The following is a 27505-nucleotide window of genomic DNA, read 5'->3' on the forward strand; positions in this document are numbered from 1 at the left end:
AGGAGAATCCTATGGCCTATCCCAGTAGTAATGACTTTGCTCTGGCTGCCTTGATGTAGTTTCTGTCAGAAGTACTGGCTCAAGTGGAAGGTAGCTGACTTGGATTCACATCAGTAGGCATAGGGTACATAAACATTTGCCAGGTTCTCAAGTCTGTTCTCTAGGTTAAAGGGTTAAAATAGGGGTTCAGACCTATTGTGGGTAGGTAGAATGGTGCTCTTGGAAAGGGCATACACCCCAGCACAAGACCACCATACCTTGTTCCATAGAGCTCAAACCCAAGTTGGCCTTATGCAAAGCAAGTACCCTACCTGCCATATTATTGCTTCGGTCTGGATACCATTTGTGTGTGTGTGTGTGTGTGTGTGAGAGAGAGAGAGAGAGAGAGAGAGAGAGAGAGAGAGAGAGAGAGAGAGAGAGAGAGAGAGAGAGAGAGAGAGAGAGAGAGAGAGAGAGAGAGAGAGAGAGAGAGAGAGAGAGAGAAAGAGAGAGAGAGAGAGTGAGAGAGAGAGAAATTACTGGCAATTCTTGGGGATCACTTCCAGTGGTTCTTAGGGAGTCATGCAATGCCAGGGATTACACTCGGGACTCTCATGCACAACATATGCTTTAACACTTTAAGCCATCTGCCTAGTCCTTGAGATACCAACTGAGGCTCAACAAGGGTCTAGCCAAAGATTTGGACACAAACTTTGAGTAATGTGATAATAAAATGGGAACTTTGAACCCTCTAATATCTTCCTGAAGATAAAAAAGACAAAGTGGGAGGCTGGAGCAATAACACAACAGGTAGGGCATTTGCCCTGCACTGAGCATCACCAGGTGTGGCCTAAATCAATAAATAAACAATTGAAGTGTGGGTGGTATGAAAGATCTGCACTACTGGACCATGAGCACATTTTCAAGCAAGAAATAGGCTAGACCAGAGATAGTTCTTGCCATATTTGTGGCTGACTTGGATCCAATCCCTGATATCCAATACCGTCCCTTAAACCCACTAGGAATGGTCCTTGAGCTCAGAGCCAGGAGTAACCCATGAGCACTCATGTGTGACCCAGAAGCCAAAAAAACAAAACAAAAACAAAAAACAGAGTAAAGTCTAAGAAAGACATTAACTGCCTGAGCCTAGATGGACACATCTTAGCAATGGATGAAAGATTATCTAGTTCAAGGCATTTAAGGAAACTGTCAAACCCTTAGCTGCCACTAAGGTATTTGACCAGAGATGTGAGTGGCCAAAACAATTATGGACTATATAGAATTAGTCTTCAAAAGTCACTAACAGAACATATAACAGCAGAACCAGAGATCATACAGCAGATAAGGCACTCGCATGTGATTGACCCATTCTTGGCACCACATATGGTTCCTCTGTGCGTTGGCAGGAGTGATCCCTGAGCACAGTTGGGTGTGACCCAAAACCAAACCAACAAACAAAAACAGCAGCAGCAATAAACTCTGGTTTCAGCTTAGATCTCATGTTTTCAGTGTTGTCTATGCTTTGGATGTATAGCTGTTCCATTCCCTCTGCCCCTCCCAATATAAATGGAAGCCTGGATCTGTTCCCCCATTACTTCCCTTTCTCATCTTCCTTCCCACCTTGATTTCTTTTCTTCTGTCTGCAGGTGATTCCCCCCTTTGTTACATTTCCTCATTCAGTTATTCTATATACAACAGAGAAGTGAGGTTATCTTGTGTTTATTTTTGTTCTTCTGACTTACTTTGCTCTGACCAGACAACTTTTTGATGTTTCCAGACCATTCTGTGGGAACAGGGAGTTGGGGAGGTGGTGGTGGTGCAAAGAGACCCAGGAGCCTATAAAGTTGAGAAGATCTGGGGGGCAGAAAAGGAAGCTTCATGTGGGTTTAGAGAAAGCTCTGTATTCTGTAAGGAAATTTCCTGACATTGAAAGAACCACCAAAAAGACCAAAAAAGTGTCAAAGCTCCTGCTTTGATAGCACATTAAAGGGGCTGGAGAGATAGCACGGCAGTGTTTGCCTTGCAAGCAGCCGATCCAGGACCTAAGGTGGTTGGTTAGAATCCCAATGTCCCATATGGTTCCCCGTGCCTGCCAGGAGCTATTTCTGAGCAGATAGCCAGGACTAACCCCTGAACACCTTTGGGTGTTGCCCAAAAACAAAAACAAAACAAAAAAATGATAGCATATAATTGACAGGGGTGAATTACTTGAAAAAGATTTTTTTTTTTGTTTTTGTTTTTGGGCCACACCTGTTTGAGGCTCAGGGGTTACTCCTGGCTATGCGCTCAGAAACCGCTCCTGGCTTGGGGGACCATATGGGACGCCGGGGGATCAAACTATGGTCCGTCCTATGCTAGCGCTTGCAAGCCAGACACTCTACCTCTAGCGTCACCTCTCCGGCCCCTTGAAAAAGTTTTGACTCAATAATCAGGCAAAATCATTCTAGGAGTTGGAGGATAGTATAAGGGAGAGGGAAATACTCTTACACACAATTGACCTGGGTTCCAACCCCAGCATCTCATATGGTCCCAAGATTTGCCAGAGTGATCTCTGGGCACAGATCAGGAGTAACTCAAGCACAGCTGGGACTGGCCCAAGCTCCCCACCCTCACACTGCCAATCATTCTGATGCCACCTTATAAAGCACCAGAAAAAACATCAAACTATTGCCAAATTATGTCTGAACACAGACCAAAAATACAGGAGGGGACAGTGGAGATGACTAAAAAGGCTGGAGCAAATGCTTCCATGTGGGAGGTAGAGCTGAACCCCCAGTATCACATACCTCACCTCTCCCACATCACCAGGTCCCCCCAGGTCCCAGTGGCATTCCATTGTCACCCCAAGCACCAAATCATCAAGCTTATCCTCCAAGGTCAAGTATAAGTGGTTAAGTCCCCAAAACTAAAACTAATGTATAGAAATGAAAAAATTCAGCTTTGAGGAGTCTAAAATCCAAAATGCCTGGAATATAATAAAATTTGCTAGGCAAGCAAAATAAACTGACTTCTGGTGAGAAGAAAAAGAATGAAAAAATGGTCTAGAAATGGACAGAGGCCAGAGCAATAGAACAGTGGGTTAGGCATGTGTTTTGTATGCAGCTGACCTAGGTTCATCTCCTGTAACCTCAGAGCACACAGCTGGATGTGGCCCAAAAGCCAACATGACAAGTAATTTTTTGTGGGGGCAGCACACCCAGCAGTGCAGGGGGACCATATGAGATGCCGGGGACCAAACTGGAATTGGCCAGATGCAAATACCCTACCTGCCATTATCACTCCAGCCCCAACAGGTAATATTTTGGATAGAATCTGAAAGCAGTCTAGCAGGGCAGGGACTTGTTTTGTGTGCATGTGTGTGGCTTTTGGCTTAGGAGAAAGTTTATTATAGGAGTAATTATCTACTTCATGCTTCCCTACTTCTGACTTTTAACACTTAAGCTTTCAAAGTAGTTTTTTTTTTAAATTTTTATTTATTTATTTATTTGGTTTTTGGGCCACATCCGGCGGTGCTCCTGGCTATCTGCTCAGAAATAGCTCCTGGCAGGCCCGGGGGACCATATGGGACACCGGGATTCGAACCAACCACCTTAGGTCCTGGATCGGCTGCTTGCAAGGCAAACGCCGCTGTGCTATCTCTCCGGGCCCATTTATTTATTTTTTGGTTTTTGGGCCACACCCGGCGGTGCTCAGGGGATCCTCCTGGCTGTCTGCTCAGAAATAGCTCCTGGCAGGCACAGGGGGACTATATGGGACACCTGATTCGAACCAACCACCTTAGGTCCTGGATCGGCTGCTTGCAAGGCAAACGCCGCTGTGCTATCTCTCCGGGCCCTCAAAGTAGTTAATAGCAATGAGATGCTTCAGATAACTGGGACTCACCAAGGATAGAATGCTTGGGTCAAAAGCTCCAAATCTAAGTGTGTGATTTGAATGGCAAAGAACATAAAAAGTGAAGCCAAGATGAAAAGTGGATAGCCTTGGTATAGTCTGAGGCCAGGTGCTCCATGTCAGCTCCCTTCCCCATATTCCTCACTCTTCCTGGAAACAGGAGTACCAGCAGCAAGCTCCTGGGGCAAGCTAAACCAAGTCACCCACAGCAGGCAACTCCTCATACGCCCTTAAGCTCCACAGGCCCACATGAATTTGGTTGTTCTTCCATCTGCTCTGCTGCAGTCTTCATGGCCCAGGGACACCTCCAGTCTTAAATTCATAAACAGTCCCCTCGAGGGTAAGAACGAGCTCAAGAACTGATAGAGCAGACTCGTTTGCCAAGCAGTGTTCATAAGGATTTTATTCTTAAGCATTATATATATATGCATTTAAAAATGCACATATTTTATATGCATGAACCAGGAAGTTGACAGAAAAGTACAGAATGTAACACGGACCACGTAGAAAAGTAACATTACAGGGTGAACAAGGATGGGCACAGGTCTCTGTAAGAACAGGCTCTTCCACAGCTTGTCTTCTGAGGTGGCTCCCACTAGGCAGGAAACATCAGTCAAGGCCCCAGATCTACGGGGAAGGTGTGGGGGGGGTGAGCACCACACTAACAGGCTCTTCAGTTGCAGTACAGTGGCAACCCTGCATGGAGGCTACTGGCACAGAAGTGCTGAGAGCCCCACGGTTGGCTCTGCTGGGGAAATCAAGTCCTCTTGCTTCACAAGAACATCAGAAAGATCCTCAGTTCCTTCCAGCTTTAGATTCTGAATTCAAACACACATAAGTACAAGACAAGAATCACAAAGTAAATCCAGATTGAAATTACAAGATCCTAGCAGTGAAGCGTAAGATCTGTCCTGTGGTGACAAGTACAAGTCACAGCAAAGGTGATGTGCCTGAATCCTTGCCAATATCAAGGGAACTCTGAAGGCAGCCTGTGAAGCTCTGGAACCTCCCAAGAAGGAACTAGAATAGGAGACCAGTAGGAGCCCCATCTGCCTGTCTTCTCCAGCCCTTGTTTACTCTCATCCTCTTACTCTTGGTGACCCTATGATAGCTCATACTTGCCTCAAAAATTCTGTAGTCTAGGCAGCAGTTCCCTCAGGACATTTTCAGTTTTCTTCACCTTACTGGACCTTACTGGACCCTAATTCACCTCCCTTGGCCCTGGAAGACTGGGCCAAGTGTGGGGACTCAGTAGTCACAGCACAGAGGACTGAGAAATCAAGCTCCCCTCCCAGGACAGTCTCCAGATATATGTTCCAGACATACTTCTGGAACTCAGCAGGGCCCCAGAGTCCATCATCACAAGTATCTGAGGGGTAGGGGGAGGGCAGTTACTTTAGTGCTTGCTGTTGAGTCCTAAAGGCAATAAAAGACCAGAAAAAAAGTCAAAAAAGGACCCCTTGTATTACTAAATGTGGCAAGACTTATGCTGATAGGCAGGATATTACAGATCCTTTCCCTATTATCTTGGGAACTGCCAAGGACAATGCCATCTGTCAAATGCTCTCAAATAGCCCAAAGACAGGCCTCAAGTGGGGAGGAGGAAAGAGTGGTGTGATGGGGGATAGGGACTGGTGTAATAGCTTTGCCACAAACTCTAAGGACTTCAGCACAAATGTAAAGTATAAATGGTGCCTCTGTAAAGAAAGACATGATCACAGCAAACAGAAGCTGTGCCAGAACCCCACAGAGTACTGGGGCACAATCCTACAGCACCCTGGTCTCATCAACTTGGGAATGCAGTGAGGCCCCGAGGCTGCTATCTGGTGGCATTTGGCTCTACTGACAGTACCTTCTTTCTCAGAAGGTAAGGCAGGAATCTCTGAGCCTGGAGGCACCTTATACTTGAGTGACACACATTTCTGGGAGAGTCCTGGCACCTGCATCTAGATCCTGGCTCTGTGGGTCACTTCTCTATGGCAGACACAGACCAGATTGCTTTATTGTTCTCACCTTGTTTTCTATTCTCTCTTTCATGTTTCCTCCCAGGTCACATATTGTCACATGCTATAGGATATATGCGTCCTATGTCACTTTTGGAGTTGGACTTAGGCAGGATCTGCCTCGAGCCTTTGATACCCAAGGAGGTGAAAGTGCTTTGTGCTTCCTATTTGTGAACTGTGAGATGACAATTTCAGGAAAGCAACTGTTCCCATCTGGCAGCCTTTCTCTAAGTTTTGTCCTGGTGCCTGGAGTTGGAGGTTCTGGATTGCAGACAGCCCTAACATGTCACCTAGGGAAGGGGGAACAAAAATCACAGGCAGGGGCCCCTGAGCGGAGAATACTCTCCACTTACCAGTTCGACCTACCTTTTCGTTGGCTAAGTGGAGGAGACAGGCAAAGGCCAGGGGGATAGAGAGGTTCTGAGCCATGAGGGGAGGCAGGCTGTGACACAAAAAGGCAAATATTTAGCAGCAGCTCTACAATGGAACAAAGTTTCTTTCATCAAGCATAAACTTACATCCAGTGAATAAATTGAGGAGAAATAAAGGACTATCTGATGTGCTTTTTATAAGCAGGTACTTCCACTTTGGGAAGGGAAGGACAGCCTGAGCACTGAGTGGGCAGGGACACACATGCTCTCCATCACTCAGACAGCTGGGGTGCTGAGGGGACAAAGGCCCTGAGCCTACCTCTTCCGCAGGTCCTTGGTGAGTCCACTGAGCATCCTTTTATCCACATGAACCAGGTCCTCTTCTTTTCCAGTGTCACTGTGGTTTTCCTACAGGAGAAAGTTAGGTCCCAAGATTTCTTAATAAGAATAATTCTTTGAGGGGAGGAGTATCTGGGCCACAATGGCAGTGCTTGGGGGGTGCTTGAAGCAGTCCTTGGGTAGGTACATGCAGTGTCAGATAACAAACCTCAGGCTCCCAGATGCTGTTTTAGCCTTTTTGAGCTGTCTGCCATGGCACAAGAACAACCTTTTTTCTGGGTGGGGGAGAAGGGCAATTTGAGCCACGCTCTCCGGTGCTGAGATCACTCCTAGCATGGTTGTAATTGGGGGATCAGATTGTGGACCAGAAATTAAACCAAAGTTGGTGATGTGAAAGGTAAGGAACAGAATACCTGTATTACAGCTCCATCCCCAGGAACAAGCTTCTATTTAACCAGAACCCCTGGAGGAATAGATCAGAGCCCCAGAAACCACCGAATTCAAAGCCTGAATACCACTCCTTTTGCAGCTGCACTAGACAGTCATGGGGCTGCTCAGGAGCAACTAACTCTGGTTCAGCACTTGGGAGATATGTTTGGAACTCCCACATGCTCGGCAAGGTCTTAATCTTTTCTACAGCCTTGTCTTTGCCTTTTTTTTTTTTTTTTTTTTTTTTTTTTTAGGTCACATCTGGCAGCGCTCAGGGGTTACTCCTTGCTGTCTCGAGGGACATTATAGGATGCCGGGATTCAAACCATCATTGGTCCTGGATCGGCTGTGTGCAAGGCAAATGCCCTACACCACTGTGCTATCTCTCTGGCCCCTTGTCTTTGCATTTCTAAGTAAGTGCTTCTAGTTTAGGAGGACGAGAGTGTGACCCCTTCCTGTACCATCAGCCACTTTCTGCCACAGAAGGTGATGTAGAGTAGTAGAGCCGTTACCTCAGTGTCCACTGGCTTGGGCAACTCTGTCAGCAAATGCCACATATTCTGCTTCAACCTCTTCATGTCCATCTTTTTGGCAGTCTTGGCATAGTGAATTTCAATTTTATTTACCTGAAATAGGGACGTGACAAAATAAAACTAAGTAGAAGGAAAAAAAAAACAACACACCATACCATCAATGCACTGCAAAATAAAAAGACAGGAAATATTAGGAGCTATTAGAAGCTCCAGAAATACTGCAAGAGTCTCTCCCCTCACTCTAATTCCTTTTTGATAATGTTTGATCTACATTAAGTTTGACTTGGACTGTTAGCCTAAGACAGTGGTTGGCAAGCCGTGGCTCGCGAGCTGCGGCTAAGAGATAAGTTAATAAAGTATTTATAAAAGCACCAAGCCTAAAAACCATCACTGAGATGCTTAGAAGGTAAATATATATTAGGTCAAGATTGTCCAAGGGCAGGGCCAAACAAAGTACAGAAGTTAAGGCACTTGCCTTGCATATGGGTAGTCCATGCACTATCCCTGGCACTGTTAATAGTCCCCTGAGCATGGATCCAGGAGTAAGCCTTAATATTGCCAGATGTGACCCAAAATAAATAAAAAGAAAAAAAGAAAAAAAAAGCTTTTCCAGGAACCAGGTTAGACAGTGCAGGGACAAGGCTTTTGACATGCATGTGGCTGATGCTAGTTCATCCCCAGCACCCCAAATGGTCCCCTGAGCACCTCAGGAATGACTCCTGAGCACAGTCAGCAATTGTAAGCCCTGAGGGCTAGAGAGATGGTAGAGCAGGCAGGGTGCTTGCCTGGCACATGGCTGACCCTGGTTCAATTCTATATGGTCCTCTGAGCACTGCCAGGAGTAATTTCTGAGTGCAAAGCCAGGAGTAACTTCTGAGCATCACTAGATGTGGCCCCAAAACAAAAGTAAGCCCTGAGCACAATGAAGTATAGTCCAAAGTCCCCCTACAGGGAAAAAAAAATCCAGGTATATATAATCAGCAAAGAAAGCCATAGCCATGTTTTCTGTCCATAGCTTTTATTCATATACTGCATGGCTGACTTACCCTGTGGTTTATCTTTGTACAGTCAGTTCCACACAAATTTTGCACGAACCTATTCCCATAGTTCCATTCAAGACCCAGTCTCTTGATTAAAGTGCTAGGGAACCTGCCTTGCAAATATGATGCCTGGTTAATTTTGCCTGGCAAAATTTAATCCCTGGCACTGCTGATATGCTGGTGTAGTCGCAGGGCCTAAACTACAAAGAAGAAGACACTTGGAAAGCAACAGGATAAATCAAGAAGAGAAGGGGAAAAAAAAAAAAACCAAAACCAAAACCAAAAGCCCTAACTTGAGTTTCAGCTGGTTCTCACAAAAGGCAAATTAAATAGCTTTAGGCAAGCAAGACCGAAGGTTCATGGCTTCCTTCCTACCTTTTGTGGCTCAGCAACCAGGTTTGATTCCCTGTAAGTGGTGATATCTAATCCTGGGACTTCAGGTTCCATGTTCTCTTGTGTTAGTTTAGGAGGAGGGCATGTGGTGAGGTCAAAGGGCCCTGTTGGTCCCACGAACAAGTTACTCGACTCTTCATCACTGTCGGCAGCCTAGACAAGGAAACAGTGTTTCAAGTTTGGCAGAAGCTCTCTGAGGGGCTCAGAGGAGAATATTTGATCTCAAGAGCAGAGCTCCTTGAGGGTTCACAGGAGAACCAGGACTAGGAGGGACACACGGGTGCCTCTAGATCTCTTCCTTGTGCACTTGTTAGGGAGAGATTGGGGAGAGGAAATCATCAACCCCAGCAGGCCATTGTTTTTCCTTCATCTTCTAACCAACGAAGGTTTAATGTGACAGAAAGTTTGAGGTAGCCACAACCTGCGGGCAGCCTGGGAGATGGTGAAGAGATCATCAGAACAAGCCCAGTGGAAAACATCTGCTTCACTGGGGTGGGACCCAGGATCGTCCTCTCCCTTGATCTGCCCAATAGACACTAAACTTATCAAGAGGTCAGTTCGGACTTCCACCAAAATGCAGCCCACCCACTGTCCCCAAGTTAGAACACAGGGGGACAGATTTCTCTGGCTCTTTCTACCCTCATCTACACAGATGAGGCCAAGTCCTTTCATTCCTTTGTTGTTTACATTTGCATCCCATGAGTCAATTCAAAGAAAGGACCTTGAGATCATCAGGATGGGAAGAGGTATGAACACATAGTCTGAGCACCAAATTCAAATTCATATAATCTTTATACATCTATGCATTTTGAGTCTATGGTCAAAATTTTAATTCATAAAGCAGGGAGAAGTTTCTTTTGAAGTTTCTTTGAAATTTCTTTTGAAGATGTCAAGTAAGTACTATCTATGCACAGGCTAAAGACTCCACTCAGATCTTACTTGCTCGCCTGAGTGTGTACATCAGCTTCCTACACAAAGGGCAGCAGTAAGCCAGGTCATGGTCTTGGTTATTTCCTCAATTCTGCTCAGTTACTTACTCCAAATTCAGAATCTCCGGAATTCTGCCAGGAAAGTTGGGAGATCAGAAGCAAGAGAAAAAGAATCTTCTGATTGAAAGAGAGGCAGGACTTTGCCTTTCTTTATTTACCTGTAAGTCAGGGCAAAAGTTGGAGGTATCATTAGGGTTGTTATAATCATAGTCTTCAATCTCTTCATAATGCTCACTTTCTGCCTTCTGTCTTGGGGCCACCTTGAGAAACTAAAAGGAAAAACAGCTGTAGAAAAGCAATTTCTAGAAAAGTAGTTAATAAACTAGGCTGCAGAAATGCTCTTAGCTCTGATTATAGAATTGTTATGAACAAGGCCACTAGGGAGCCCCCAATTCCATCCATCCATTATTTCAACTAGGACAGCAGCCTGTCCTAGTAGACCAGGCCAGCAACACTCAGTCTTCGTCTACCCCAAACAAGCCAAGAGCAGGCTAGCAATGAGACCTGCGCATACCATCGGAAAAGGTTCCTTCACTAAAAGCAAAGATGCCTAGAGCTACCTGACGAATACAATGTGGCTTCTGGAACAATTCCGATTCAACAAGCCACAAGATTCTTTTAGATGCTTTCAGCCTGTCCCATTCCTGGGCAATCACAGTGGATCTCTTCTAGGACCTGTGATCACAATCCCTCCACTATTTGTTGACTCTATGGCATGTGACTATGGGTAGGATGGTTGTTTTGCACACGGCCAATCTGGGTGTGAAGTCTCAGCACCCAATATGGTCCAAGCACTGCCATAAGTAATTACTGAGTGTACAGCCCAAATTAGCCCCTGAGCACTGCCGGGTGTGGCCCACAGCCTCAAAAACAAAAAACAAACCAAAAAACCTAGAAAAAAGAACAAGGTCATCCTGGCATCTACTCAATACTGACCAAAGCCAGAACTGTGACTGAAGCTTTAATTCTTTCTTTTATTGACTAGTAAAGATTAGAAAGAGAACTTGGTGATTAAAAACATTACATCTGTATAATACAAAGCAATAGTTATCAAAACAGCATGGTATTGGAATAAGGACAGGCCCTCAGATCAGTGGAATAGGCTTGAATACTCAGAAAAGGTTCCCCAGACATACAATCACCTAATTTTTGAAATGGAGCAGGGAAAGCCTCTTCAACAAGTGGTGTTGGCACAACTGGATAGCCACTTGCAAAAAATTGAACTTAGACCCCCAGCTAACATCATGTACGAAGGTAAAATCCAAATAGATTAAAGACCTCGATATCAGACCCCAAACCATAAGATATATAGAACAACACATAGGCAAAACACTCCAGAACATTGAGACTACAGGCATATTCAAGGAGGAAACTGCACTCTCCAAGCAAGTGAAAGCAGAGATTAACAGATGGGAATACATTAAGCTGAAAAGCTGCACCTCAAAGGAAATAGTGCCCAGGATACAAGAGCCACCCACCGAGTGGGAGAAACTATTCACCCAATATCCATCAGATAAGGGGCTAATCTCCAAAATATACAAGGCACTGACAGAAATTTACAAGAAAAAAACATCTAATCCCATCAAAAAATGGGGAGAAGAAATGAACAGACACTTTGACAAAGAAGAAATACAAATGGCCAAAAGACACATGAAAAAATGCTCCACATCACTAATCATCAGGGAGATGCAAATCAAAACAACTATGAGGTACCACCTCACACCACAGAGAATGGCACACATCACAAAGAATGAGAATAAACAGTGTTGGCGGGGATGTGGAGAGAAAGGAACTCTTATCCACTGCTAGTGGGAATGTCGTCTAGTTCAACCTTTATGGAAAGCGATATGGAGATTCCTTCATAAACTGGAAATCGAGCTCCCATACAATCCAGCTATACCACTCCTAGGGATATACTCTAGGAACACAAAAATACAATACAAAAACCCCTTCCTTACACCTATATTCATTGCAGCACTAGTTACCATAGCAAGACTCTAGAAACAACCAAGATGCCCTTCAAAGACGAATGGCTAAAGAAACTGTGGTACATATACACAATGGAATATTATGCAGCTGTCAGGAGAGATGAAGTCATGAAATTTTCCTATACATGGATGTACACGGAATCTATTATGCTGAGTGAAATAAGTCAGAGAGAGAGAGAAAAACGCAGAATGGTCTCACTCATCTATGGGTTTTAAGAAAAATGAAAGATATTCTTGCAATAATAATTTTCAGACACAAAAGAGAAAAGAGCTGGAAGTTCCAGCTCACCTCAGGAAGCTCACCACAAAGAGTGATGAGTTTAGTTAGAGAAATAACTACATTTTGAACTGTCCTAATAATGAGAATGTATGAGGGAAATGGAAAGCCTGTCTAGAGTACAGGCGGGGATTGGGTGGGGAGGAGGGAGATTTGGGACACTGGTGATGGGAATGTTGCACTGCTGATGGGTGATGTTCTTTACATGACTGAAACCCAAACACAATCATGTACGTAATCAAGGTGTTTAAATAAAAAAAAAAAAAAAAGAATATTAAAAAACAAAACAAAAAACCATTACATCTTCATCTGTGGGATATTAACAGAAATGCCAGAACACGCTCCTAAAACTCACAGAATTAATAATAGCACTTAAAATTTCTGGACAACTTCATTTGTTTGATGCTGTCATCCCTATAGGATCACAATAATGTAATAGATGGACAGCTAATAACAAGAGCTTACTAAACCTCTGCCATTGTATTAATAACTTCACTGGAGATACAATAATTTTCAGAAATTGTTTGTTACTGTATTTTTCTTTAACTTTCTTCTTTTCCATCTTATTTTTTTTCAATAATTTTGCTTTCACTTACTGGAAACAAATATAGTATGGATCAACTATGCCAACTATATGATGCATTTTCTTTAAATAAAAATGTTAAAAACAGGGGGTCGGAGTGGTGGTGCAAGCGGTAGGGTGTTTGCCATGCACGCACTAACCTAGGATGGATCATAGCTCTATCCCCTGGCATCCAGGGGCTTACTCCTGGAAGGCTCAGGGGACCATATGGGATGCCGGGGACCAAAACCGGGTTGGTCCTGGATTAGGAGACCATATGAAAAGCCAAGAATTGAACTCAGGTAGGCCACATGCAAGACAAACGCCCTACTGCTATGCTATTGCTCCGGCCCCCAGAATGAGATCTTATGTGAGTGATGAAAATGGGTTCAGAGGGGCCTGAGCAATAGCACAGCAGAAGGGCAGAAGGGAATTTGCCTTGCACATGGCTGACCTCATATGGTCCCCCGAGCCTCCCAGGAGCGATTTCCGGGTGCAGAACCAGGAGAAACCCCTGACCGCTGCATGGTGTGGCCCAGAAACAAATCAAAAACAAAAATAAAACAAAACAAAAATATCTCATTCTGGCCTTGCTGCTGATTGCCTGGCGGTACCTATTTTTACATCACCTGTAGAAGAGCATCAAGCCCTACACACAAACACTTGCCACCTTCATGTACATTATCACATTCCACTGAGGCAAGACAGACAAATTGTCAGAACATGTAATATTTGCGCCTCTTTGAACTGTACCTCACATGTAGCTGAGGCCAATCCCCGAGGTCTGCAGATGAATGAATCAGATAAATCTTTTTCCAAACAAGCCATATCTTCATGGCTTCTTCTCTTTATTCTCACTATCATAGGCTATCCCTATGACTCAGTCTGAAAAGCTAAAGCTGTTTATTCCTTTTTACTACAACATTTCTCTGTCATGGGTCTTCCTCATAACATCAAAACTGATAATGGCCCAGCCTACACAAGTAAACCTTTTCAATCATTCTGCAAAGAATGGCAGATCAAACATGTCACTTGCATACCTTACAATCCTCAGGGACAAGGCATTGTTGAATATGTTCAGATAACCCTCGAAAATCAGTTATTAAAATACAGGAAAGGATGTATGCCACTGCTTGACTTTTTAATCCTTAACACTATTTTCACTAAACTTCTTGAATTTGCCCCAAAGAGAGCCACACACAGCTGCAGAAAGACACTTTTAAGAGTACAGGCTCAAAAAACAGTTAACTCACCTATTTGGGTAAAATAAGACAAATAACGGATAGTTGTTAATCTCATTTGAGGAAAAGGATATACTTATATTTCTAGAGATGGCAGCCTCACCAAAAATTCTGAGTCCCATTACACCTTATCAGAAACAGAATTCTTACAAATGTTGAAACCAAGCTACAGATTCCTACTGAATGGGATAAGGAACCCTCCAAGCTGAAGGGTTCTTGCTCTCTCCCAGATTCAACAGACTACACAGAATGAGAAAAGGAAACGAGCAGCAACTCCAACAGGAAATTGGGACAAGACAACATATCATACTAAAGCAGAGATCAAAGGGATTAGGAATAATCAGATTCAACATTTTGGTTCTGTTTTTGGGGGAATTGGTCCAGCTCTCACTGGTCTTTGTAATTTAAGAAACACTTGTTACATGAATTCAAAATTACAATGCCTGTGTAATGCTCCATGTTTAGTTGATTATTTCTTTTTTTTTTTTTTTTTTTTTTTTTTTGGTTTTTGGGCCACACCCAGTAACGCTCAGGGGTTACTCCTGGCTATATGCTCAGAAGTTGCTCCTGGCTTGGGGGACCATATGGGACACCGGGGGATCGAACCGCGGTCCGTCCAAGGTTAGCGCAGGCAAGGCAGGCACCTTACCTTTAGCGCCACCGCCCGGCCCCTAGTTGATTATTTCAACCGACACCATTACCAAGATGATATTAACAGATCAAATCCACTTTGGGCATAAAAGTAAAGTGGAAGAAGAATTTGGCATAATTATGAAAGCTTTGTGAGGAGGACAGCACAGGCATATCCAGCCCAATGACTTTAAGATAACCATTGAAATTTGCAGAGTACAGCAAACAAGATTCACATGAACTACTTCTATTTCTGATGAATAGTCTCATGAAGACCTGAATCAAGCTGGTAGGTGAAAAGACAAAGGACAAAATCATCTCAATGAGACAAAATCATCTCAATGACTTGAAAGCTGCAGAGCATGCTTAGCAGAGACAAAACAGCTCAATGAGTCTATTATTGTTAAGCTTTTTCAACTTCAGTTCCAATCCACAATCCAGTGCCTCACCTGTCACAAAAAGTCTTGTATATTTGAGACTTTTATGCATCTATCTTTGCCACTAGCATCCACAAACAAATGTATACTCCAGGATTGCCTCAAGTTATTTTCCAAAGAAGAAAAACTGACAGACAGCAAGTTTTATTGCAATCAATGAAGAGGTCAACGAGATTCTCTAAAAAAAGATAGAAATTTGGAAATTACCACCTATTCTTACATCTGAAACACTTTCCCTACAAGGGCAGGTGGAAGCAAAAATTACAGACGTATGTGGACTTTCCCTTGGAAAATTTGACTTGTCACAGTATGGTACTGATCTTATGGTAGTGACAACTTGAAAAAAAATATAACTTGTTTTTTGTTTTGAATCATTCTGGTGAATTAGAAAGAGGCCATTACACTGCCTACAGTAAAAATGCAGCGAGAAATGCTGTTTTAAGTTGTATGACCATGAAGTTTTGGATATTCCCAACTCTTCTGGGAAATCTTCAGCAGCTTATATCCTCTTTTATACTTCAATGGGACCTACAGTAAAGGATACAGCTGTATAAATTAAAGCAAGTGACTAGCTAATTGGCTTTAAAAGATGTCTGCAATAATGTTTTTTTTTTTGTGTGTGTGTGTGGATTTTGGGTCACACCCGGCAGTGCACTCAGGGGTTATTCCTGGCTCCAGGCTCAGAAATTGCTCCTGGCAGGCACGGGGGACCATATGGGATGCCGGGATTTGAACCGATGACCTCCTGCATGAAACGCAAACGCCTTACCTCCATGCTATCTCTCCGGCCCCTGAAATAATGTTTTAATGTTTTTGTTCAAAGAAATCTCTGAAGAAGGAATTTGGATGCCACGGACTCTCATTACAAGAATGTTTTAGTAGCTTATTTTCAACTTAGTATGTCTGCAATAATATTCTAATCTTTTGTTTACAGAGGTCTACACAGAAAGAAGTTGGATGCCCCAGACGTGCATTACAGTGCTCTATAGTCTAAACTCTCATTATAGTGCTCATTAGAAGAATGTTTTAGAAACCTATTTTCAATTTAAATACACCCACTAAAATGTACTCATTTTCTTTCTTTTACAGAAGTCTCCGGGAAAGGAATTGGGGACCTGACTTGCATTACAGTGCTCAGTCCTCTTAATCCTTATTACAGTGCTCATTATGGAAGTTTAGCAACTTATGAAAAAGCTTTTGTGATATGCCTAAGATAGGATATGAAAAAGTTGATTGGTTTAAGTATGATGTATGCATTATCTAACCTATGATGCTTTTACAGCCATGTCTAAAATTCCCTCATCACCTTAATACTAGCTTTATATTTATGAAGCACTTTGGCCCATTCACTTTTACCATCCTCCATGGGTCAGTTTTACAGCTCTAACAGATTGATCGATCTACTATATATGTGTGTGATGACCATCTTTATGTTAGTTTAATGTCTGTCATATGTCATGAATGTATTCCACATAGTTCTCCTTTTCCTCCCTGCCTGCCACTCTGCAAAACCTTTCCTATTGTTTCTCTATATTTACTTAAGTCTGGATTTGTTGCTCTATTAAATCCCTTATCCTTACAGCTCAATACCCTTTATGTTCTGGAATACCACCTCACTTCCACATACCCACAACGCCCCCTTCAATCTCTTTGCTGTGGTCTGTCTTTCATACCACAAATGGCTTCTTGAATAGGCCTTGGATCAGGGATTGATCTCAGCCCATAACTCTACCCAGCAGCTATAGGACATTTCTGTCTCCTAAACTGCCATCAACCAACAGATCACCTTGTTAGCTAAAGCAGTATTACAGACACTACCCACATTCAACAGACCAGGGGGGATATGTGTGTCTTTATGTATTTCTTTTTTTGTTTGTTTGTTTTTTGGGCCACACCCGGCGGTACTCAGGGGTTACTCCTGCTGTCTGCTCAGAAATAGCTCCTGGCAGGCACGGGGGACCATATGGGACACCAGGATTTGAACCAACCACCTTTGGTCCTAGATCGGCTGCTTGCAAGGCAAACGCCGCTGTACTATCTCTCCGGGCCCTCTTTATGTATTTCTTAAGGAAATAGTGTTGTTTGTCTATGTATCAAGAATTATAGGGGCCTTTACCCTGAACATTTGTCATACTGACTTGACTTAAGCTTCAGTTGCTCTGAGATCAACAACACACCCCTCTTGAATTACACTCCCTTAGAAGGGGTCTGTCCCTATAAACATGGAGAAATCTGTTAAATAGATACTCTTGGTAACTCATTTGGAAGCAGTTAGGGGAGGGGGGGAGCTGGATTGCAACGGTGGCTCGTTCTCCTGATGGTGGCTGTTTTCTCTTGGCGTTTCTCCTGTTTCTCTCGGATGCTGGCTGGATTTCCAGAATGACTATTTGAAGGACTGTTTACTGGAGTAGTGATTTCTGCTGTAAGGCCTCTGGCTTTCTTATCTTGCCAGTTCCCTAATAGAACCGATCAGAGAAAAACCTGGCTAGCCAAAGTCGTTCCTGCTTGGCCTCAGGTGGAAGGCAGCTCATGACAACCTCCTGAACTTTGGGTCCCATCACCAGAACCAAGGACATGTTTTGTGCCATTCTGACAAGAAATCTAGAGACAAGCTTTGAGACACCCTGGCAATGACTTGCAAACCTGGGTATGCTTTGTAATATCCTGGCAACATAGGACTTGTGAGAGCCCCAGGACTCTAGTACTATGTCTACAATGACAAGCACCATGAGAACTTTTCATTTTTTTTCTTTTTCTTTTTGGGCCACACCTGGCAGTGTTCAGGAATTACTCCTGGCTCTGTGCTCAGAAATTGCTCATGGCAGGCTTGGGGGACCATATAGGATGCTGGGGATCGAACCCAGGCCTGTCCAGGGTCAGCTGTGTGCAAGGTAAGTACCATAGCACTGTGCTATCACTCCAGCCCCCCTGAGAACTATTCTTGGGGATCTAGAAGAAAGACTATCTGGAGTTAAGAAGCCGACTGTTGGAATGTGTGACCAAATGCTTCCTGGGAAAGGCCACCCTACCCCTATATAGACTTAAAGATTTTTTTTTTTAGTCTTATTTCCCCAGCTTTTATCATGCCTATGTAAAATAACGGCCACTTTTATAGTTCCTATTTGGAGATTCTCATTCAAATCCTGTGTTTCAAATTTCTAGAATGTTAGAACATAATTGACCTATTCTGGTTCATTTCATATTTTCTACTTTTAAGTAAACAAAAAAGGGGAAATTGTTGGTTTACTGATTCAGGATAGGTCTTCTGTCCTTACTCCTCATCTGGAGGTGGTCTTTTTTAATAAAACTACTTCAATAAAATAATAAATATAAAAATATCTTTATAAAAATTATATAAAATATAATAAAACTCTTCAATAAAAACTCTGTTGTCAGGCAGCTCTCTCTCGCTTGACAAGACAGATTGCTATTTGGACATGTATATTTCACTCTCAGCTTTGTTTGGATGATTTCCTGTGGCTTTCCCTTGTTCCAGTCACCCTTCCTGGGTGGAAATGTGGCATTTGGGGCCATTACAGTTGAGCCTTTATGGAAAACAATATGGACATTCCTCCAAAAATTGGAAATTGAGCTCCTATCTGACCCAGAAATGTTGTAGACGTCTTGTGTCTCAGCAATTCTCGTGGGTCATAGCATTACACGATAGGAAAGCGGGAGCATGAGCAGACGAAATATGAAATAAATGAAACCACACGGAGAATGTGGGGTCAACACACTTCTGGCAGGAGTGCGACAAGTTTAATTTTTTAAGCAGGGAAATTTAAGGGGTAAAATTAGCCACAGGCGAAGAATAATTGTAATCACAAAGCCTAGTATAATAATAACTACCTAAGCTATGGTGTGACTAAAAATTCTAAATTACAAGAGAGAAGGTCAAGGTAACTTCCTGCAAGCCACTTTAAATGCAAAATAGGATTAGGAGGAAGTAGAAAAAAATCTAGAAACTAGATCTTTCTAGACTGGACTCTATATTTACAGAGGTCAAGTAAAGGGCGGTACCAAAATCCCCAAGAATGAGCTTCCCTAATTCTAAAGGAGAGTCAGTAATCAAAATCTGCATTTGAGTTACACCCTTAATTACCAGAAACTGCAGTTGCAAAGGACATATTTGAAAAGGAGAGAAAAATTGTCTTTGTTTTAAAGGCTGACTATATCCAGAAAAAAGGGGTTCTCAAATAAACTTTGGTGCTAGAATTTCTGGGCCAAATTATTTGTTGAGGTCAATATTTTGCCTGATATAAACAAAGGAGAGATAGTCAGATACTGGCTGAAAATGTAATGCCAGGCGTCTCTTTGGAAATTCCTCAACCATCCACACGGGAAAAAGACGTCCACAGCGGGCCTTTTGAGGAACCCCATGGGGGTTAAAGTAGTTCTACCCACCAGGAAAATTTGAGGATACATCTGGTGGGCTGAGCCCCCCAAAAGCTTAGGCTTGCCCTGGCACAGAAATATTGCTCTTGGGAATGTACCTTAGGGGCCCCAAAATAAAATGCAGAAAAGGCATCTGTCCTTCCTTCTATGTTCACTGCAGCACTATTCACAATAACCATAATCTGGAAACAACACAAGTGCTCAAGAACAGATGAGTAGATAAAGAAACTATGGCACACAATGGAATACTACAAAGCTGTTAAGAAAAATGAAAGATTAAAAAAAAGCAAACAAGAAAAATAAAATCATGAAATTAGCATATACATGGATGGGCATGGAGAGTATTATGGTGGATAAAATGAGTCAGAGAGTGGGAGACACAGAATGATTGCACTCATTTGTGGGATTAAAGAAATAAAGGGCTTAATGAGCGAGAGAAGTAGAATGTCTGTCTTGAATATAGGCAGGGTGTGTGGAAGGAGGGAGATGGGGACATTGATGGTGGGAATGTTACAATGGTGAAGGGGGATGTTCTTTTTGTGACTAAAACCCAACTACAGTAATTTTTTTTTTTTTTTTTTTGCTTTTTTGGGCCACTCGAGGTGGTGCTCAGGGGTAAGTTACCCCTGGCTGTGCACTCAGAGGCAGGCAGGCAGGGGAGAAAACAGGGGGAGAGCAGGACTAAAACTAGGGGCATTGGTGACAATAAATGTGCTCTATTGTTGGGGACAGAGCGAAGGCGTAGTAGTAGGGCATTTGCCTTGCACGTGGCTGACCCATGACAGACTGCAGTTGGATTCCCCGACATCCCATATGGTCTCCCAAGCTAAGAGTGATTTCTGAGTGCATAGCCAGGAGTAACCCCTGAGAATCACCGGATGTGGTCTCCCCCACAAAAAAAGCGTTCTGTTGTACACTGTATAACTTAAAGCCATTCATAAAAAACTTTGTAACTATGAAAGAACCCAATTGTATTATGAACAACCTTGTAACCAGTGTTTAAATAAAGCAATTTAAAATATAAACAAATAACCAAATACCATTTTTAGACTTCAGCAAAAACTGTGTCCCTAGCACAGAGTCCTTCTGTTAATTGCTTCTCTGCCTTAAAACATCTGTTTCTGTCACTCAATACCTCTGAGTTACTATTAGACTGTTCACAGCAATAGCGCCAGGAGCCAAGTGCAATCTTACCTTGGTTCCCGGTTTCAGGTACAGCTGAACAAGGTGATCTATTTCATAGTGGAAATCAGTAGGGAGAGTGGTTGACCTCCAGTTCTGGTTCTCCAATGTGGACTTGGTGAGAACAGTAGCTGCCTATTCCATGTTAAAAAGCATGGTTTTTGAGACATGGGGTGAGGTGGGGTGTTCAGTAAAAAAAAAAAAAAAAAAAGAATGGTTTTTAGGTACATTAGGTATAATGCTCAAAACATTTGGGGGTGGGGGCAGGCGCTTGTGATTTGGGCAATAGACTATAATCAGAGTTCTGTGTCAAGAGCAATTGCAAAATCATGCAATTTCTCACGACATGGATGGAACTAGAGAATATCATGCTCAGTGAAGTCAGTCAGAAGGAAAGGGATAGATGCAGAATGATTTCTCATATATTGGGCTTAAAGATACTCTGTATGGTATCAACCGAGAACCAAAGGCAATACAATGAAAAATCTGATCCACACAGCTGAGATGGAGTGGCAGAGTGGACTTGAGAGGGGCATTGGGAGTCCTTGGGGAAGGCAGGTGGGTGCACTGGTGATGGGAGTGGTCTTGGAATTATGCGCTTGTAAAACAGTATTTAACGCACAGAACCGCAATCAATAATTTTGTTTTTAAGAAAAGTGACTTTGGAGGCCGGAGAGATAGCATGGAGGTAAGGTATTTGCCTTTCATGCAGAAGGTCATCGGTTCGAATCCCGGCGTCCCATATGGTCCCCCGTGCCTGCCAGGAGCAATTTCTGAGCATGGAGCCAGGAGTAACCCCTGAGCACTGTCGGGTGTGACCCAAAAACCACAAAAAAAAAAAAAAAAAAGAAAGAAAAGTGACTCTGGGGCCGGGAAGGTAGCACTAGAAGTAAGCGCCTTGCAAGCGCTAGCGTAGGACAGACCACAGTTCAATCCCCCCGCATCCCATATGGTTTCCTCAAGCCAGGAGCAATTTCTGAGCGAATAGCCAGGAGTAACCCCTGAGCATCAAACAGGTGTGGCCCAAAAACCAAAAAAAAAAAGAAAAAAAAAAAAAAGAAAAGTGACTCTGCTAGACATTATTCATACTTTAAATCTGATTCTGTCACTGAGTTTAGGATTATTTCTCAGTCCCTCTAGGGAATAGGCAAGTAAGAAGACATCCATTTACCTAAGAGTTAAATTCCTAACAAAGAATTAAAAAATATCATTCCTGAAAGGGAAAGGGGGAGAAGAGTACAGAAAGCACAAATGCAAATAAAACTAGCACAAACCTTTGTTTTTATAAAATATGTGTCAAAGTCAATATCATCATCAAAGTTGATTTCAAAATCTTTCTTCGGGTTTTTCTTTTTGTTCTCTATTTGTAAGGTGGCTGCTGTAGAAACGAACATAGGTATCAAGTGTTTTCACCTCTGTGGCCTGACCTCTTCATTGCACAGACCCATAGAACCATAGTTTGTGTTTAATCGCCCTAAGTATACAGGCAATTCTTCCTTAGCTTCAAACTAAAGACCACACATGCTTCCATTTTTTTAGAGACTGCAAAAGGCCATTTTACGGTAGCCCTTCTGCCTGGTGATCCTTCCACTGGGGAACCACTGAAGACCCCTGAATAGATGGGAAGAGTACAAGGTCCAATTCTCCAGACTTCACCTTAGGAATTTTGACTCCAAAAGAAAATAATGTACGCTGATACTTTGCAGGTAACCAGGTCCATGCTAATAACTCTGTGACATTCTCAGGAAGAGTAGGGTGAGGTGAGGTGGCAGATCCCCCCCCCCCCCTTTTTTTTTGGTTTTTGGGCCATACCCGGTGACACTCAGGGGTTACTCCTGCTATGTGCTCAGAAATTGCTCCTGACTTGGGGGACCATACAGGACGCCAAGGGATTGAACCACAGTCCGTCCTAGGTTAGCATGTCTTCCTGCCTGCGCCACTGCTCTGGCCCCCAGATTCCCTTTTCTGAATGAACTACAGCAGCCCAATGCTGCACTCTATACCTTCTGACAACAGAAACAGCCCAACTCTGAGACTTAATCTTATCAAACTTCTATGTCATAAAATTTGTTTGTTTCAGGTCTATAAAGCCTGGACCACACAAACACCTCAATATATTTTTTTCTTTTTCTTTTTTTTGGCCACACCCAGTGACACTCAGGGGTTACTCTTGGCTATGTGCCTAGAAATCGCTCCTGGCTTGAGGGACCATATGGGACACTGGGGGATGGAACCGCAGTCCATCCTAGGCTAGTGCCAGCAAGGCATTACCACTTCACGCCACTGCTCTGGCCCAGACCTCAATATTTTATAGTAGTTGTCTGCCTAGTATATCACAGAAAATCTTATAGGAAAGTTACATAGTTATCAAGCTCAGTGACCCTAACTAGTAATATAAAAGGTTCAACAAATAGCAACCCAATAAGTCCTTAGTAATGCTATGAAGTGATATAACAATACTTTCAAATTGATTCTTGTTGATCTTAAGTTTTTTTTTTTTGGGTTCTGGGTCACACCCGGCTGTACTCAGGGGTTACTCTTGGCTCTACGCTCAGAAATCGCTTCTGGCAGGCTCAGGGGACCATATGGGATGCCGGGATTCGAACCACTGTCCTTCTGCATGCAAGGCAAATGCCTTACCTATCTCTCTGGCCTTGATCTTAAGTTTTAATAATTCCATTTGCCTTTGTGTTGTAACAGGCATCACAAAGTGAACTGGTTTGTGTCTGCAAGGAGGCAGGCTGTCGTGGTGGGTGGGAAATTAAAGACATTGGTGAAAGTCACTTCCCTTCACCAAAGTCCTAGTGGTGGGACTAATTGTTTGAACATTTAATTCCTGAAATGACTGTATTATGAACAACTTTGTAAATCATGGTGTTATAATAAAAATTACCAAACCAAAAAAGGGGGGTCAGAGTGATAGTACACTGGGTAGGACATTTGCCTTCCATGTGGCAGACCTGGGTTCAATCCCCCGCATTCTATATGGTCTCTCAAATCTGCCAGGAGTTATTTTGAGTAGAGCCAAGAAAAACCCTTGAAAGTTGCCAGATGTGGCCCCCAAACCAAACAGAGAAAAATAATTAAGCTGGACTCTGTTCCCTTCATTCAGATGTCTCAACTGGGAGTGACCCTGACTCCAAGTCTGGTTTCTCTGGAGCTTGCTTCAACTGATCAAAAGAGGCACAGAACAGCAATGAAGCTGGCCTGGTATCAATTTTCTGACTTATGGACTGGAAGCTGAAAACCACTGATCTACATGGTCTCTTTCTGTCCCATCTAGGAATACTCACGTTTGTGTCGTGGTCGAAAACGCCAGTGTTCTGGGCCAGCCCACATGGACATGGTACGGGGACTAAAATAGGAATATTCTCCGGGTTTTGAGGACAGAAGAGGGCACATCGTCCTAATATCTCCATCTCCAAGGGAAATCCCATCTTCCCTGTAACACATATGAAATCATGCTCTTATATGTTCATGGCAACACAATATAGAATCAGATAGTTACAATGTAAATATAAGCAACTGGAACAACTGGAATGACACCTACTCATTTTTCCACAAATGAGCAACAGATTCTGATAGAACTACTTTACATGAACAATCTCTTACTTTCTACTTCATAAAAATGCTTTGCTCCTTTGAACTTTATAAAAATATTATATTTGAAATATTTTAGATGCTTCAAAACATTTTATTTATTTTGCTATGCCAGGGAACAAACCCAGATCTTTACGTAGGTAAAGCAGATGCTCTTCTGCGGAGTCACAGCCACATCTAATTGTAACTTAGATGAAATATGAACAGACAAAAACACAGATGCAGAAAGAAATTAAGTTTCTATAGAACTACTCAGCAATGGAGCTGGACAGTATATGCCTTGCATGTGGCCAACCCAACTTCTATTCCCTGAACCACAGCCCCCTGAACATAGTCAAGACTGACCCCAGAGCAGAGCCAGAAGGCCTGAGGCCTGAGCACTGAGTACTGCCGTGTGTCCTGCAAACAGCATGTGCTTGTGTGCGCACGTACGTACGTACATACATACATACACACACCCCACCTCCCAGAAAATTGCCAGCACATACACACACTGCAAACAGCATGTGCCTGTGCACACACATGTACACACACACCCTCTCCCAGAAAATTGCCAGAGCTGAATTGGAACATAGATGCCCAAAACCCAGCTTCAGTATTGATGCAGGCACAGTTTTTCTGCCTCCAAGATGACCTTGCACCCTTTTCTTATCATTTTTTCAAAAAACAAGGGCTCCCATCACAATGCTACTTTCACTTCATGTGAAATGTGATGATTATGTTATCTGAACTTACTTCCATTAATCAGTTAAAGATATCCCCATTTAATCTCTCCTGTATGAAGTGTTTAACCAGTCAGTCCAACACAGTAGTTCTGATCTAGTCTTTGACTCTTCCAAGCTTGACACTAGGAAGTGATATTGCTTTCTCCTAAAGGCCGTTGACACATCTCCAAGCATGTTAGTGCCACTATACTGCCCTTTAAAGGCACACATGGCTTTAGTCCTACAAAATAAGCTATAAAAGCTTTTTATTTATTTTGTTTTTGGGTCACACCCGGCAGTGCTCAGAAATCACTCCTGGAAAGCTCAGGAGACCATATGGCTGAACCACCGTCCTTCTGTGTCTAAGGCAAAAGCCCTACTGTTGTGCTATCTCTCTGGCCCCATATGAAAGCTTTAAAATTAGAATCCTTTAAATCTTTTAGAATCTTTGATTAACAACCACAAAACAGTATTTGTACCATATTTTCCGGCATATAAGACGACTTTTGAAACAAAAAAAGTAAACCGAAAATTGGGGGTCATCTTATACGCCCGAGTATATTCCGAAAAATGTTTCAATTTGCCACTAAACGAAAATTGTCTGAATATTGCCACAAAATGAATTTTCCAACTTGATCCTGCACCAATCACTGCAAGGCTGCTCGGACCGCCCCTCTAACTCAGCCAATCCAAGCAGGCTTTTTATGCATGCAAATTAGACAATGTTCTGGACCCGAATCTACACTGTAAAAAGCCTGCTCAGATTGACCAGAGTCAGAGAGGACGTCTATTACAGTGTAACCTTTGGACCTTTACATGTTGTGATTGGCTCACTGTGGAAGATACAGTTGCAGCACAGGAACATTCTGTCTTATACAGCAAAATAGGCCTAAACCTATGTTTTAACTGTAAAATTAGGGGGTCGTCTTATATGCCGGAAAATCGGAAAATACGGTATATATTATTGTGTAGCTAAAAATTTAACTTAAGGAGCCAGAGAGAGGGGCTGGGCGGTGGCGCTAAAGGTAAGGTGCCTGCCCTGCCTGCGCTAGCCTTGGACGGACCGCGGTTCGATCCCCCGGTGTCCCATATGGTCCCCCAAGCCAGGAGCAACTTCTGAGCGCATAGCCAGGAGTAACCCCTGAGCGTTACGGGTGTGGCCCAAAAACAAAAACAAAAACAAAAACAAAAAAAAGGAGCCAGAGAGATAGTACAGCGGTAAGGCGTTTGCCTTGCAAGCAGCTGACCCAGTAACAATGGTGATTTGAATCCTGGCATCCCATATGGTTCTCCGTGCCTGCCAGGAGCAATTTCAGGAATAATCCCTGAGCATCACCGGGTGTGGCCCAAAAGCTAAAAAATTAACTTAAAACAAACAAATAAGCAACAGCAACAACAACAAAAAACAGGGCTAGGTGCTACATCATCCTCCATATAAAAAGATCCTGAGACTTAGGAAGGCACCAACCAAGCCAAGTGGTAAATGCATGCCTCGCATGTTTAAGGCCTCACGTTTGATTCCCAGTGCTGCCTGGCCTCTTCCCCAAATACCACCAAGCCAAGTCTTACTGGCTCTGAGCATCCCTGGGAGCATCCGAATAAACTAAAATATAACCAACCAAATCATATCCCTCAAAAAATAATTAAAATACGGGGCCGGGCGGTGGCGCTAAAGGTAAGGTGTCTGCCTTGCCTGCGCTAGCGTTGGATGGACCGCAGTTCGATCCCCCGGTGTCTCATATGGTCCCCCAAGCCAGGAGCAACTTCTGAGCACATAGCCAGGAGTAACCCCTGAGCGTTACTGGGTGTGGCCCAAAAACCAAAAACCAAAAAAAAAAAAAAAAAAAAAAAATTAAAATACAACTTTGCCCCCCACCCCAATCACAGTTCTGATCTTAACAGGACTAAAAAGACTTGCTGACTTTAAGTAACTACAATACTGTACTATGACTTCAAGAGCATTCCCACTCAGTTCTCAAAGACACCCATCCAAAACTTTTGGCAGTAGGGTTGGGGATTTTTTTGGGGGAAACTTTCAGGCAAAGCTATAAAGGACTTGGCTACCACTATTCCCAGAGGTCATGGAGCAGAATACTTGAACTCAAGACATTTAATACTTCTCCAATACACTATGTGCAGGCACCTATGACTCCGACTCCCAATTCCGTTGCTCCGCAGGTGAACTAATGTCCAGTGTACCCATTTATCAAGGCCCAACCTTCCAACCTGACAGTTCCTCCAGAAGGGCTTTATTTACCCACCTGCACCTTCAGAGGATTTCCTTCAATCTACAATGTTCACCATACTGCAAAGAATGGCAGGAAATTGCACCCAGCTGTCCGAGAGTAAATGCCCCAGTGCTCCAAGTAACCAGGAACAGGCTGAGGCTTGGGTCTGCGGCACTGGATTATGTCTGTGACCACACATGGTTCCTACTTGCCCACTGGAGGAAGAGGGCATGGGACATAGGACAGTACTTCAGCCATGTCCTCGTAAATGTCTTGTTAATATTTGACATGACA

At 43.2% G+C, this 27505-nt stretch overlaps 1 protein-coding gene across 1 annotated transcript in view; it reads right to left on the minus strand.

Moving 5' to 3' along the window:
- Positions 1–27505, minus strand: part of NCAPH (non-SMC condensin I complex subunit H) — a 101128-nt gene that overhangs the window by 51628 nt on the left and 21995 nt on the right. The window contains exons 10-20 of the mRNA XM_049784596.1: positions 23973–24121; positions 21954–22057; positions 20692–20814; positions 10126–10236; positions 8961–9131; positions 7525–7638; positions 6564–6652; positions 6120–6315; positions 5965–6037; positions 5056–5239; positions 4392–4497 (exon numbers count right to left, since the gene is read on the minus strand). Of these exons, the coding sequence (XP_049640553.1) occupies positions 4392–4497; positions 5056–5239; positions 5965–6037; positions 6120–6315; positions 6564–6652; positions 7525–7638; positions 8961–9131; positions 10126–10236; positions 20692–20814; positions 21954–22057; positions 23973–24121 (1420 nt within the window). The remainder of the gene's footprint in view (positions 1–4391; positions 4498–5055; positions 5240–5964; positions 6038–6119; positions 6316–6563; positions 6653–7524; positions 7639–8960; positions 9132–10125; positions 10237–20691; positions 20815–21953; positions 22058–23972; positions 24122–27505) is intronic.

Source organism: Suncus etruscus, chromosome 12 (assembly GCF_024139225.1).
Source record: "Suncus etruscus isolate mSunEtr1 chromosome 12, mSunEtr1.pri.cur, whole genome shotgun sequence".
Classification (NCBI taxonomy): domain Eukaryota; kingdom Metazoa; phylum Chordata; class Mammalia; order Eulipotyphla; family Soricidae; genus Suncus; species Suncus etruscus.